This window comes from Accipiter gentilis, chromosome 9 (genome assembly GCF_929443795.1).
Source record: "Accipiter gentilis chromosome 9, bAccGen1.1, whole genome shotgun sequence".
Lineage (NCBI taxonomy): Eukaryota > Metazoa > Chordata > Aves > Accipitriformes > Accipitridae > Astur > Astur gentilis.
In genome coordinates, this window is record NC_064888.1 from 8,400,236 (window position 1) to 8,415,302 (window position 15,067).

The 15,067-nt window shown below is 43.2% G+C and overlaps 1 protein-coding gene across 3 annotated transcripts in view; it reads right to left on the reverse strand.

The window, feature by feature from the left end:
- CHUK (component of inhibitor of nuclear factor kappa B kinase complex) overlaps nucleotides 1-15,067 on the reverse strand; it is a 32,987-nt gene that overhangs the window by 507 nt on the left and 17,413 nt on the right. Inside the window, exons 12-21 of one of the 3 annotated variants that reach the window (XR_007507363.1) lie at nucleotides 14,361-14,484; nucleotides 12,946-13,097; nucleotides 11,856-11,917; nucleotides 9,173-9,282; nucleotides 7,002-7,051; nucleotides 6,162-6,258; nucleotides 5,175-5,322; nucleotides 4,201-4,337; nucleotides 2,608-2,707; nucleotides 295-651 (exon numbers count right to left, since the gene is read on the reverse strand). Coding sequence is in view for 2 of the 3 variants with exons in the window: in XM_049811304.1 (XP_049667261.1) it covers nucleotides 625-651; nucleotides 2,608-2,707; nucleotides 4,201-4,337; nucleotides 5,175-5,322; nucleotides 6,162-6,258; nucleotides 7,002-7,051; nucleotides 9,173-9,282; nucleotides 11,856-11,917; nucleotides 12,946-13,097; nucleotides 14,361-14,484 (1,007 nt within the window). In the remaining variant the exon portion in view is untranslated. Of the gene's footprint in view, nucleotides 1-133; nucleotides 652-1,379; nucleotides 1,401-2,607; nucleotides 2,708-4,200; nucleotides 4,338-5,174; nucleotides 5,323-6,161; nucleotides 6,259-7,001; nucleotides 7,052-9,172; nucleotides 9,283-11,855; nucleotides 11,918-12,945; nucleotides 13,098-14,360; nucleotides 14,485-15,067 lie in introns of those variants that run through there. The other 2 variants (XM_049811304.1, XM_049811305.1) reach the window with 2 other exon arrangements.

Here is a 15,067-nt window from a genome sequence, read left to right on the forward strand (position 1 = left end):
GGGCGGGAGGGAAGGAGGGGAGGATGGGAGCGCGCGCCGCGCGGCGCCTGCCGATGGCGTCACGGCGCGCGGGGCCTCCGCCCCGTTGCCCAGCAACGCCGTGAGGGCGGGCTGCCGCCGGGCCCGTCGAGAGGGAGCACCGAGAGCCTCTCCAGAGCGTTTATTGCAGTTAATTCTATTTAAAATAGAGGTAATCTATACATTCATATTACACACGTGAGCAGGCGTGACAAGCGGCGGGAGGGCCGGGGGGGGCAGCAGGGCCCCGGCCCCGAGGCAGCTGCCACCCCTCACCTCTCCTCCCTTCCTCTCCAGAAGGGTTCTGTGGGGACCCGGCTCCCCCGGGATACCAACGGCCGGCTGCCCCCACGAGAGCCCACCACAGGTGAAGCGGATTACTTGTTCAGTTGAAAGTCCAACTAGGCAAGAGCCTGTAAAATGCCGTCTGTTACTGCCAATGGTGTATCTGCCACCGACCACCACCTCTGTAATCAACCCCCCTAAGGTTTACTAAACACAAGGTGATGGATCGACCAGTCCCCTCCAGCTCGTCGCATCGAAGGCTGCCGAGCCACCTCTCAGCATGCAGGCACTTTCCAGATAGCAGCACGTGTTCTCCTTTGGCTATTTCAGCCAGCTCCAGTCAAAACTCTGAAAGAAGCAGCAAGGAAACAACTGAAGTGCAGGAAATGGCTATTGAATGTACAGTTCCAAGGTGGTGACCAAAGGATGCTCAGTATCCAGCTTCTCTCTCTTCTCAAAGAATCATGTTGATCTAAGAGCTGAAAAGTAATCTCACAATTTCACGACTCAGTTTGCCCCCAGTACAACATCCCCCATACTTACTGCAGCGCTCAGACATGTCATGGACCGTACTCGCTTTGGAAATTACATTTTGTGCCTGCACAAAACCTACTGCTGGGGTTCCTAGCGCACCATGGGACATAGGGGTAGTGCAAAAACACAAATTAAAAAGAAAGAAAGGCTCCAAGTCACAGGTATGCAAGAATAGAGAACAGGTTGTTGTAGTTATTCATTCTTTTTTTCCTTTGTTTTTTTCCCCCCCCCAAGTGAATTGAAAAGGACAAATCCCCTTTTCTGCTGCTTTCCTGTTGCCTAACTTCTGTCCCCTTAAGCAAGGAAAAGGGGGAAGAAACCAAACATAACAAAACAGGTGTTGATCTGCAGAGCGTGATCCCACAACAATAAATAATCTTTCTGGGCTAAAACATGCCAGAGACAGATGCCGCACCTTGGAATGAGATAAAAGGAGGTGACAGTGACATGGATGATTAACAGGTAAGAAGCCAGTCATACAGCTTCTCGCTCATCTCCAGCCACAGCAAGGAGACAAGACGGGAGAGAAGACTGTCACACAACTGATACCAACCCTGTCAGAACTGAACAAAGACAAATACAGCATTCATTGACCAATGTATGCATAATGAAGGCTGTTTTCCCCACTAATGTAATTACTTTGCCTTAATCAGTAGCTAATATAAATTCCCCATTCATATTGCTCAATCCCTTGCTATTACAGTGTCACCTGCAACTCCCACTAGTAAGTTTTCATTTCACCATCCCAAATAATTTGGTAACTCCAGTAAACTCTCAGTTCACTATTTACTATTATTCATTAACATTAGAACATTCAAATGTTTATGGATTATAAGAGCTCCATTTCATCAACCACCTCCATTTCCCCAACCCTCTGTTCCTTGTTATTTCAGCAGTTACAATTGGTAAACTGCTTCAACTCTTTTATCCAATGAAAATAGAAGTCATAATTTAAGGAGACCTTTAAGAAGCTTTTTGAAAATCCAAGTTACAGCATATCAGAGGATCTTTGACTTCTTTACAGGACTGCAATAAATTTGTGAGACAATCTCATACTAACAGAAGATGTATTGACTCCTCTCACTTATAAACAGATCAATCTACACGTCTAATTGTCCTTTCCTCACTATATTTATACACGTGCTTCTGTGATACAGCCTCTAAAATCAGCTGAGAGTCTCTTCTAAAAGATCAGTATTCTGTGGTGCTCTTCATTCTTCTGGTAACTGGGCTCTCTTGAGCAGTAACTTACTGGCCTCAATTAGTAGGTCAGAAACAGTTTCAGACTGCATCAAAATGTCCAGGTGATCATTATTTACTTTTGTCATTTCTTGGTTGAAATACCAATTTGCGCAAAGAGCCTTCTTAGTTCTGTCTAAAGCCCCATTTCTGCCATAAGGAGAGCTTCAGTTAATCATCAGGAAAGGGCTCCGGAAATAGAGAACCCTGTCCACTCCAGTGCAGGGACACGAACCAGGACTCCCCGGTTGAGAATGCAACCAGCATTCAGAGCAAGCTCTACCAGTCAGGGGGGCCCCACAGAACAGCCCACTCTGCCATGCAGACCACTCGGCTGACACTAGTACCAAGTGCTACCTTCCATAAGGACCAGCATGTTAGTGGAGTCCAGGAGGGATAACAGACATCACGTGCCAGCCACAGCAATTCACATCATCACAAATGACCCTATTTAAGGAGTTCTCACACTCCCACAGGACCCTGCCATGGCTCTTAAAAATCAGGTCCTCAGAGATACATCAACAGACTTACCATCATGCTGTTGTTCTGCTCCTGTCTCGCTTCCTGCAAAATACTGCTAAAGAGTTCGAGGTAATTCAGATTCTCTTCTATCACATGGACAAAATTTTCCCTGCAGGGAAGGGAAGGCATAAGATGACAGATTTAAAACACAAAGTAACACCAACGTCAAAAGGCCCTGCACCGGGAAAAAAACAACACCCAAACCAAACAATAAACAAACAACCCCCAAACCGATTTATAGGAGCTCTCTGCAATTGTAGGAGCTACCTTGTAGGGCACAAAAACATGCCTTGAGGTGGCACCCTGCAGATCCCCACCCTGGAAGTATGGATTTGCACTCCTTCCTTACAGAGGAACTGCACAAGCCACAATGAAACTCAGCCTTAACAGAACCTAGGAAGTGAGCTGGGTACGCGGGGCTTGAAATTACTGCCCATTCCCCATAAGGTTTACATATCTTGACTCTTTGTACAGCGCCTCATACAGTGAAGTCATGGTTCAAAGAGGAGCTCTGAGGTGATCCAAAGGCACCTTGTTCAGCAAAGCACCTATTAAAAAGGTAATCACCCCACATTACTCAGAGACAAAAATTGCCCTGCAGCAGCAGACAGAAAAGAGGAAGTGGGAAAGGTTGCTCAGGGTTTCAGAATAATCAACCGACTTCCAGCAAAAGCCTGCTTAGAAGATGTGTATCTTCAGAACCTAGATGTATCCCTGACCACCCAAAAAGAAAGAGATGGCCAAATGGTTTGATGCCAATGTTCACAGCCCCTGCCACAGCCCCCACAAAACTAGCATTGCTGCAGATCAAGGGCTGAGCAGTCTGAGGGGCACCTTCCCTTCTGTTACACTGACTGGAAGTAAAATTGCTAAAGGAAGCAAAGAGAAACCTCTCAGCTCCTGACAACTCTTACTCAGCTAAGACTGGCTGAGAGAGAAGGGCCTTAATAACCAAATCCAACCCCAAGACAGAGTAACATTATGTGCAAGAAACAAACAGCACAGTGCTTTATCTGAGAGTGGTATGTGGAACTTGCTCAGGACCAGAGAGATGAGGTTTCTGAATAAAGAGTCCAACCTAATTCCTGATTTTTTAGAGCATTAGTGACACATGAGCTACTGAAGCATTTTTTTTGAAAGATAACCCCTCCCCCCCCCAGATATTGAACCAGGATTGCTTAGTACTGACCCTGACTTCAGACCTCCATTTGAATTGAGACTTTTTAAAATCACTGAAGCTGTAAAGCAGCACTAAATATGGCCTGATTTATCTGGGACTTGCACCAGAACCTGGGCATGAAAAGAAACTGCATTTTGGCTCAAAATCTTATTGCTGCATTTTGCTGTGATATGACCAGAGGCAAGTTACTATAACTCCAGTCAGGAGTTGAACAATGTTGCCTTTGGAGACAGTCTAGCATACCAAAACTCTCCCTGCCCAGCATATCCAAAAACCACCACATGGGATGTGGTGAAGACATGCCCCTCAGGCCCCCTCAACACTGGAGACTCCAGCAGCAGAGGACAGGATTTCAGAGTGTATGCCTACAAAATGGCTACACTGACTTCTCTGCAGTGGCCTCCTTTCCCAACAGCTCTTACCCATCTTCAGGAGTTGCCATAGATGACAGAGGGTGAGGTATGTTCCCTGAGGAGCTCTGTGGGAGCCACGTGGCTGCCGGAGTTGAGGCTGTGCCTTCCAGGCTGGAGCTTACCAGCGATCGAGAAGAGCTCTGTGTCTAGAAAAAAGAAATTCATCTGCTGTGATGGACAAAGGAAGAATTTAGTCAGGCTTAATTATTTTGCATACAAGACTTGTGATTAAACATAAGCACTGTTCATAACACATACACACAATCTAGGCCATGCCTGTGGCTGGCAAGTCAGCTGATACGACCCTCCACAGTTCTGCAGATGTAGCTGGTACCAAATGCCTCTGCATGTAAGTCACCTGTGTCGCACATGGCATGTCTTCTACACTGAAAAATTAGGAGGCGGTGCCATGTCCTAAACTGTGAGTCATGCACAGCAGCAATTCTCCTGACAGGGGAAAGACATACATGTTTCCTATGCCAACCTTAAATGTAGGTATGTGGAAATCAGATTGCTTCAGCTGTATAGCCACTACAATTGATGCAGAAAAAACAGAGTAGTCTTAAAACACCTTAAACTAACCAGGAAAGCACCTGTTTTGCTTTTGCAGCACTAAAATCATGATAGGTTTAATACATGAGGTTGAAGTTCACCTATCCCAGCGTAAACCCTCCAACAGCAGCCAACACTAGACGTTCAGGGAACGGAAGAACAAGGTGCACAGCATGGCATGTCTACTGTACCCCAGCCACCAGCGATTTGCAGTTTGATGACTTACTGGGACCAAGGACTCCTCTACTGGGCCGGTTTTCCATGAATTTGTCTACCCTGACAACTTTTAGCATCTCAAACTTCCCTTCTCTACAGTAAAATCAATGACTGTGTGGAAGTTACTCCTTTTTGGTCTCTTCAGCATTTCATGTGAAGTCCCCTGGCTCCTGCACTGGGAGGAAGAGCTAACAAATAGTCCAAAAGCTACTTACGCAAGCAATTTTCAGCAAATGCCATATCTCCCTTTGTCTTTTGCCCTGCATCTGCATCACTGAGTTGTCAGCTTCCTTGATGTTATTTAGAGCCACTTCAATCTTTGGAAGCAAGTCAATAATCTTCTGCTTACAGCCCAAGAGCTTGCTATAATAAAAAACAAACACAAAGTTACTTTCCAGCTTGTGTGGCAATACATTCTGGCAAAACCAAAAGCCTCACCTTTGGATTCAAGAAAAAAAAATCTTTAAGAACACCCCTTTCTCTTAGCACAGCACTGTGACAGCTGCAGATACAAAACCTGCAAGACTGGAGGGACCCCTGGTTAAGACTCAAAAAAGCAGGCAGATGACATTACTATTAATACCCACAACATAAGCTCTTCTTATTTGAAATGCAAAAATTGATCCTGATGACAGTGGACAGCACAGCAACTCAACCACGGTATTTTATTAATCTTCTCTGGTCTGTGTCGGTCTCTGTAGGCTGACCATACCATAGCTAACAACTTCCTTTATGGGATCTACTAAGCATAAGCCACACATGAAAATAAAACTAAATCATGCTTTGCTAACTACTGAGATCTTCATAATGACCTTTTTTTCTGAGCTACTTGAAGAATTAATGAATTAATGAACAAATCACTGTGGTGTCTTCTCAGCTGTTACATTATTCCTTTTTTTCCTTAAGATTTTAAATCCCAACCTAAACACTGGCAGAATTGGTCTCATTTTAGAGTGAACTCTTGGATGCTAACAGTACAAGCTTGTGCATTGTCCTCCCCTTCCCTATTAAGTTATACAAATTAGCTATATGTTTTAATAAAGTAAATGGAAATTCAACACAGACACAAAGGAACAGAATTAATATTGCTGTGAGAAACTGTGGATGGAACTTCTGGGCTCCAATCTCCATGGTTTTCCCTCTCCTTTCCTGCTAGAAAGCTACAAATTGCATTTGCTTGGGTTTTTTTCTGCATAAAATACCTGAGATGGCCAAAGAGCTCCTTGAGAACTCGGTCTTGGCTCTGTACTGTCTGCACAATGATCTTCACCATGTCCGTGCTGTCACTGTAGGCATGATCTGGAAGGGCCATGAATCACCACATTAGTAAAATGCTCTTCAGCAAGGAGCTACTCTGAACACAAACATTCAGAGTCAAGGACAGATTGAGTTAATGAGTGCAGCCAAACAAACTGAAGCCCAATGAAACATCTTGAAGTCTGTCAAAATCTCTCATTAGGCACAGCTCTTCCTTAATGTCTCTTCTCGCCACAGTAACGTATATAATTCCAGCCACTCTCGCTGTCTAGATACTGGCTTCAATAAGGACTGCAGGTAGTTGCAAAATGCACAAGTAACTAAATCTTTCTGCTCACCAGTTATTATGTTCAGAACATAATAAGGCCCAAACATGGGGCTCCATCCAGTACAATTGAGAGACAGGAGGAGAGGGAGAAAAGAGACTGCCCTTGGGTGCGAGTGGTGACAGAGGAACAGCAGTTTTTCCCATGTCTGGGGGAAGTAAAGCAACAGTATTGGGGGCAGCAAAAAAGGTAGAGAATGCCAGAAGGCAGACATGTTCAGGGCAGACACTCCAAGACTGAAAAACAAAAGACAAACCCGTGGCTGAGGAACAGAACTACAGAATTTGGGAGAGCTCTAGGCTCAGCAAAAAGACAAAATCATCTTAAGGTATGCCCTTGAGTCTGGCTAATTTTAATACAATCATTTGCCTTCTAAACAGTATTTTCTGGGTTTGAGTTCAGAAAAATTAGTCATGGGGTACAAGAGTGAAATGGCCTTTGAACCATCTCCTTCCATACCTGGAGGTCTTGTTTTTAATTGCTTGTACAGGTCTATGGCTCTCTGTTCCCTGTAAAAAGAAGAAAATTATTCATATATGTATCAACAAGCCAGTAACTCAAGAAAAAAAAGCATTGCAATTAAGTTATCCCTTGCTGAACCTCATACATTGGAGATGCCACCTTCTCTACAGCTAGTATACAAGTATGACATTTGGAACACAAGGGACGGTCTTTCTGTGATGGAAACCAACTCTTCCCTAAAAGCTGTCTCTCTTTTCCTCCGATTATGCATTTTCTTGTCAGATAACCATACCAACTGAAGGTTACTTTCAGTTTCAAATTTTCATGTGGCTCAGCTGTGCTTTCCTTCCATGGTATCCTGAATTATGAAATTTCTTTTTTGTAACTATAGGTACTTCTGCACAACTGCCTGAGAAACTCTAGTTCCTGTTCTGCATTTTTTGCCTGAATTTTAATGATATTCTGTAAGTGGAAAGATAGCTGCATCACAAACAAGAGGACAGTGTTTCTCTTCTTCCCATTAAATAAATGTTACTTCTTTCAAATATTTCAAAAGCAGCCAAACACTGAAGCTTCCACCCTTGAACAAATCTTCACTGTTCTGAATCAAAAGTCTGTCAGAAACAAATAGTAGTTTAGCCAGTTTTAACTCTGCTTTTGGGCCCTCAACAGGCCTCTTCTTCCCCCCAGCTGCCCTTAGATCACCCCAATACTGTTTCAAGAGATCATGCAAGCTGCTTCTGCTTATGTAAGTTAGCATTTCTAGTATGCTGGATAGTTATCCATCTTCAAACTCTTACATCAGCCAAGGATAGGGGAAGAGGTGCTCTTTACTCCTGCTGCACTGGTAAAAAGAGAACATTAGCATCCAGCACCATCAGGTAAATCTGAGGTATCACCCAGGATCCACGTGTGTCTCATGGCTGTGTATCTCAAACCTTAAGCTAGTGCTCTACAGTATGCTTTGCTACAGCCCCAAAAACTGAAGAGCAGGAGACTCAATCTGTTTTCCGCTTCACTCCTCATTAAGAGGAGTAGCTTTAGACCAGAATAATCAACAGCTTAGGGCACAATTTAAGCACCTTGCAAATAGCTGATGGGTTTGCAGTGGAGGAAGTGCTTAACAACGTTTTAGGAGGCAGGTTAATTTTTAGTTTAAGCTGCTCTGAATAGGGGCTACTGCTGCAAGAGGTGGTTCTCCCTTCCACCACTTCCTCCCCTCTGCATTAGTTCTGCTGCTCCTGCAACTACACATGGATGAAAAGCAACTTAGCTTATCTACCTCTGCAAAGAGGGAGGGGGGACAACATGCCAGGAATAGGCACATTTCCTCCCAGAATACTCAGTCATTCAGAAGAGCTCTTATTAACAACAGATTTAGTGGCTATTCAGTCTTGGTGGCTATTCAATCCCTCTCTTTTATAATTGTCACTTGTGCTCTCAGCAACAGCCCAAACTACAAAAAGTCTTCCTAAGATCAGTAATACCAGTTAGCTCTTTCATACTTTAATACTTAAAAAAAAAATTCAAGTTTCCAAATATTCAAGTATCCGAGAGTTGTTAATTATCCTTCCTTTAAAAACACATTGAAGATACTTAACAGGCCTTTACAATGACATCATCATTTTCTCACTCAACACTATAAAATTCATTCTTCTCTGATGCAAAAAGATGCTCTGCATTTTTCAGTTGAGACCAAGATATATCTTAGACCCACCCTCTTCTAAGATGAAATTTCATAGTCAGTGACAGAGAAGTGTCTTGTCCTCCCCAGCTCTCTTTTCCATATTTCCCCAGGTCTAGTCATTGTGTGGCTGCAGGGTAAGTTAGGTAAGCTAGATGAGTTTACCCATGCAACTGAATGTTAATCTTTCTTGCACAGCTAGCTTTGGGATAGAGCAGTGTCTTATTCTGCCTTATAATGCTGCCAAGTGATCATGAGAACTTCAAGAAGAATGAGTCACAAGTGGTGGGATCTTCCCTTTTACCAGCAAAATGATCTTAAACCAATTGCAAACTACTCTGTACTTGCAGTTTGCAAAAAGCGGAGAGTGCATTTCAAAAGTGCTGATGGAACCACCAACAGAGAAAAAAAAAACCTAACCCTCAGACACTGCAATACACAAAATCCATTTACATGCCATAAAAATAATAAGCAAAGGACTTACAAGCTCTCCATGACCTCTCCCTGGCGCCTTGCATATGGACTCTTCTGAAGCTCTACAATCTCTGTGTGCAGAGCCATGATCTGCTCGTCCAGATATCCAATATCTTCAGCCTAACGGCAAAATGTAGGTATAAATCAAACTGGAGGAGGAGAGCAGTAAAGTAGATAGAAAGATCCCCAGAGTGCTTGTTTGGATAATGGACTGACTCCACACGGAGTTTAGGAGAGAAAAGCTCTTTGGCATGACGGCTGCTACAATAATTGAGGTTAGTGTTATTATCTTCTCAGTGCATGATATCACCTAGATCCAAATCTCTGACAACCACACTGGATAAGAAAAATCAGTTTCTTCATAACTCCTATCTCTTTGAGATCCATGCTGTGCGTGTGCGCGTGCACACACACACTCTCTGGCTCTACGTGCGTTCCAGCAGCGAAGGGTTTTTTCTCTTACTCTTACCATATGGACAGAGGGTGCTCTCACATTTTACCCTCCCATATGCATTTTGGTCTGACATTTCTCCGGGATTTCACATCTTCCTCAAAGCAATATAAAAGGTACTGATCTTATGCCAAGCCCCCACATAAGTTAGGTGAGGCAGCCAACGACAACATTTCTGAGCATAAGGAGTGGGTATGTGGTGCCAGACATGCACTGGAGAACCCCAGCATGGTTAAGAAGCACTGGTCACTGTAATTGGTCTTAGTGCCATGGACTGTGGGCACTGATCTGCTTTCCTGAGAAAGTATTTTCAGCCATTTCAGCTTATCCTTTCTGACTTGAGGCTGTAGGACCTGAAAATTGATCATCTTGCATAACGCACCCCTTGCTGAAGCTGCAGAAGTACTTGGTATGAGGCTATATAAATGGGATGTGACCCCTTGACCAGAAAGGGATGTCTGTAGGTCTTGCAGGCAAAGAATAAACCAAGAAGAAGAAGCAGCGAGAAGCCACATAATCAAAGGAGAATAAGATCGTGAGAAAAATGTGAAGTAAACCCTGTTATCAAAAGAAATGTCTATCTGGAACACCATGACTCACCACACAGCACAACTGTATCTCTTGAATTCAGAGAAGTTAAGCTGCCTGCTAGAGATACCACTGTGTATTACAGAGTAAAACATTTTCAGTTCCTGATAAATGGACATGGTGTGACTATACATGTAGACTGCACAGCTTGAAGACAGAACATAATTCTGATGGTCTGCAAAGTAAATATTTGTATTTGTTGAGCTTCCTGGTTTTCTGGAAACAGCCAGTGACAGCTTTGAGTTATTCTGCTAGAAGCAGCCTCCCTTTTATCTTTCTTGCTTCCTAAGAGGAAGCAACAAGATCCCAAAATTTAAAGAGCTAACCAGAGGTAAATTCAGGTGGGAATCACAATTCCCCTACTCTATCATACCACCACAAGCAGATTCAAGGCTCCAAGAACCTTTTGACTTAGATCAGGATAGGTAATGGATCCCAGAACCTGAACTACTCAGTCTATTCCCTCACAGACAATGTAATTTGTGTTTCTAATGGTGTCTGCGATTTTTATATATTAATCACTGTGCTCTGTATTACTATGATGGCTGATACAAAAACTCCCTGCAGGGGAAAGCAGAAATGCAAGACATCAGCCAGCAAACTATGTGACAGTCCTGGTCAGCAGAACATGCAACGTTCTTGGCACTCTTACAGTGAGCTGTTATCACAGAGCACAAAAACCAGTACTTTTTGAGGTATTTTAAAGACCTCTACTCTGAGAAATACAATACAAATGTGCTGATTTTTCCTTGCATTCCTTCTGAATGCTCCCCTCTCCCAAGCTTTATTCAGCACATCCAGTAGAAGAGAAGAAAAAACAGCTTTTGACAATAAACTACAATCATCCTCCGTCCCTAGTTTTCATAGCTAAAAGCTTATTCCTTCCCTATAAAGTTCTGGACAGAACTGCAGGTATAATTATTCTTTGTCAAAAAGGCCTCTGTCTCCTCATCGTTTTCAGCAGAGGCAAAACTAAAATGCTTATTCCCAGAAGACAGAGATCAGAATTCTAAGCAGTAGATAAATTTCAACTAGCCTTTCTTGCAGAACTAACTCTGAGAAACAGAAAGCCATTACATCACCTCAACTGTCCATAAACCACAAGTGAAAACATCTGTCAACTGTTAGTACTACTCAGAGTAAGAGCTGGCTCTAGCTCTGCTCTAAATTTCTTAAGGATGACTCTCATTAAAAACTAATTTGCATCTTTATTTGCAGAATACCAGAAATTTATGCTTGTACTCCTAAATGAAGTACTGCAATTTTGAAATCACTGCATAGTAAGTGATAGGTATTATTTTCAGGTTTAGCAATGGAAATTTTTCTGTGCAATAAATCCAACCAGGAAGACTCTTGTCTATAGCAACACTGTTTCTTTTGAGCAATAAATAACCTGTCTCTATAGTCTACTTTCCTATACAGACAACTGAGTCTAGTGCCATTTGTGTTGGTTTTGCTCAAATCACTAGATTCAAAACAACCTGGCAATTGGGGACTGTTTCTTTTTTAATGCACCTGCAATGATATTCCCATTCCCACAGCAGGTAGGATATGAAACACACTGAAGGGGACAGAGCAGTGGCACATACGACACTAAGTTCCTGTCATGATCTCCTTCACAGAGAGATAATGAAGATTCTTTAATATCCCCTACCTGTGCACACTGAGAGGCCTTTTCTTCCATCTCCTTCCAGGCTTTGAGCATCTTTTCTGAAGCTTCAGAGAAGAGAGTTGTTAATTTTTAAAAAGATAGACACAAAACCAAAGCATGACCTGAACTTTACATACATCAGTTGAATCTGAACACAAAGAGCGCGACACTGAATCTCCAAGCAGCAGTCATGACTCGGAGATCACAGAGACAGCAAAGTTGCAACTTAACAACTCCATACTTGACCTTAACTCACATACAAACCCTTTGGTAGCATTGCACTATTGTTTGCAATCACTGGCCTAAAATGAGTTTCAGTCAAACTCCACCATTAAGCTCAACAACTGCCACTTTTGATTAAACAGACTGTCCAAAATCAGTTCACTGAGACTTTCCATTTTCCATCATCGTCCTTCAGCCCAGTCATAATTTTTGACCCAAGTTTCACTTTTTAGACGTATATCCAAACTATGCGTAAAACTTACTATTCTCTCCTAAACAGTATTTGTAAGATCGAGACATTTCTGTGTCATTAAAACCATAGCTGGTGCTTTTTCACCTTGTCTCTCATCTTGACTTATGCTACCTCCTGATATCAAGCACAGCTAGATCACTCTCTTAGCACTGTTCAAAACAGTGTTTCTACAGTCACCATGCCCATTTGTTCTGCCATGGATGGTTAGCGGCCCTTCCACCATAAATCAAGTGCAGCAACTCTGCCCTCCACTTTATGCCCAGTGACAACTCCAAATGAATCAGACTCTGAATGAATAAACAGCAAACATTTACATCACCAGTACTATTTAATACTCTAATTCTATTAGCTTGGTGTTTTCAGTGGGGAACAGCTGACGTCCTGTTTCACTGTCACTGAAGGTCTCCAAAAACATTTACCTTCCTGCCTTTGCTTCTGCCAAACTCTTCTCCTGCATCTGCCCCAGCTAAAACATACCCATAAAGATGCTGAGGAACACACTGGCAGCTCCTGCAGTCATTTTTTTTAATGCTAGTTCTTACCCACAGCCCTTCATAGTCAGTCTGATCCTTTATAGGATCAGACAAGACACACAGGCAAGTATTACACAATACGTACATATGCCATAAGCCATCTGGTCACTGTATCTCTCCAGGTCGAGGCGAATGCTTTGATGAAAGAATTCCAGCTTTGCTTTCAGTTGCTGAGATGCTGACACCATATTGTTTTTCATTTTGATTAGGTTGGCATTATACCGAAGAAGACTGAGCCTAACAAACGAAACAAGAACAGCAAGTTAGCTGAAAAGTGTATCTGGACTTACGTGGCCAGTGCTGTCACATTACCTGAAAAAAAAAAAAAAAGACATAGCTAGCAAAAAATTTTGTAAGATCCTTGGAATGGGGAGTTTCAGTGAGGTCACAGACTCCATCTCACATCCTCAGAAGCTGCAGGTCCTCAGCAAGCAAAAGAAGTCCTTCCTCATTTCCTAGGTTTTTTTGTCAAGCTCACTTAAACAGTCCTTGCAGTGTAGAGTATTAGCATTTAGAGTCCTGTAGCGCATGTTGCCCCTGATGAATTCTGGTCCCTTTTTAATCATTTGAGATATATGACACTGCCCATTCTGTGATTCAATCAAACGATAAAATCCTATAAATACAACGAACAGTTCCACTCATTCTGCCACTTTCTGTGGCAGAATCATTTCTGTGAAACAATTATTCTGGGCTGCATTAGGAGGAACATTGCCAGCAGGTTGAGGGAGATGATCCTCCCCCTCATTTCAGCACTGGTGGGGCCACAGCTGGGTCCAGTTCTGGGTTACACAGTACACCAAAAACACAGACATCATGGCGAGATGCCAATGAAGGGCTATGATGATTATTAAGGGACTGGAGCATCTCTCGTATGAGGTAAGGCTGAGAGAGCTGGGACTATTCAGCCATGAGAAGAGAAGGCTCAAGGGGGATCAAAACATACAAATACCTGAGGGGAGGGTGCACAGAGAATGGAGCCAGGCTCTCTTCAGTGGTGGCAAGTGACAGGACCAGAGGCAATAGGCAAAAAATTGAAACAAAAGAGGTTCCCTCTGAACACTAGGAATCTCTTTTTTTACCATGCAGGCGACCGAGCACTCGCAGAGGTGGTGCCCAGAGAGGCTGTGGAGTCTCCATCCTTGGAGATATTTAAAAGCCATCTGGACACGGTCCTAGGCAACCAGCTCTAGGTGACCCTGCTTGAGCAGGGCGGGTCAGACTGGATGACCTCCAGAGGTCCCTGCCAACCTCAGCCATTTGGTGAGTCTGTGACTATATTCAAAGTTCAAGTTTTTTCAGTTATTATCAGTCAGGCACTATGCAGTAAAATTCCTGGAGTGAAATAAACTCCCAGCCCAATATGTTTTATAATGTAAAAGTAGAGAACAGCAGAGGGCTGTAAACTTGTGGCTAACCCAAGCTCCCCGAGATGTACCTTTCCATGCAAACAGTCTCTATTTGCATAACGAATCTTCTGAATGAGGAGTAACAACTTACATGGCAGCTCTCTGGCCCTGGAAAAGCCTGCTATAATCTTCTTTTAGCCCAATCACGTAGTGAACTGCTTCTGCCCATACCTTGCGCAGCTGAGGAATTGGCAGTTGGATTTTACTATCCTGTACTGAATGCAAAAAAACCACATCTGTACACAAATGAAAGGACAACTCTACAGAAGGATTTCAGTGCTTACAATGTTCCTAATTCCTCCTTCAGGTGCCTAAACTAAAGGATCAAGTCACATAAGATCTGCTCAATTTTTATGTGATGCTGCCTAAGCATGTATAAGCTTTTCATGTTACAGCTCCCCTGCCCCGTATTTGACAGCCTGCTACTGGCCATGCAACAGCTCGTGTCTGAACTCACAGCTACAAGAGTACTGATTTCTTTGAGCACTTTGGCCTATTGACACCAGCAAACACAGGGCACACTGCATGAAACACGGCACAAAGCAGGACCCATGTGTGGTTTTATCAAAAAAACTCTAGCTAAAGCACTTGCCCAAGCTAGCAAAGCAAATTTAATTGCTCCATTTAATCAACTGATACTGGTCACTGCTGGGATGTGTGTTTCATCTGAAAATGTGTTCAAATCTTTTGTACATTTCCTCCCAGATTCCTGACGCAGATGTTTTAAGGGGAAAAGATGCAGGACTTATGTGTGTTCCCCTAGAGAGACAGAGAAGTGTCAGTACATTGGGATATCAA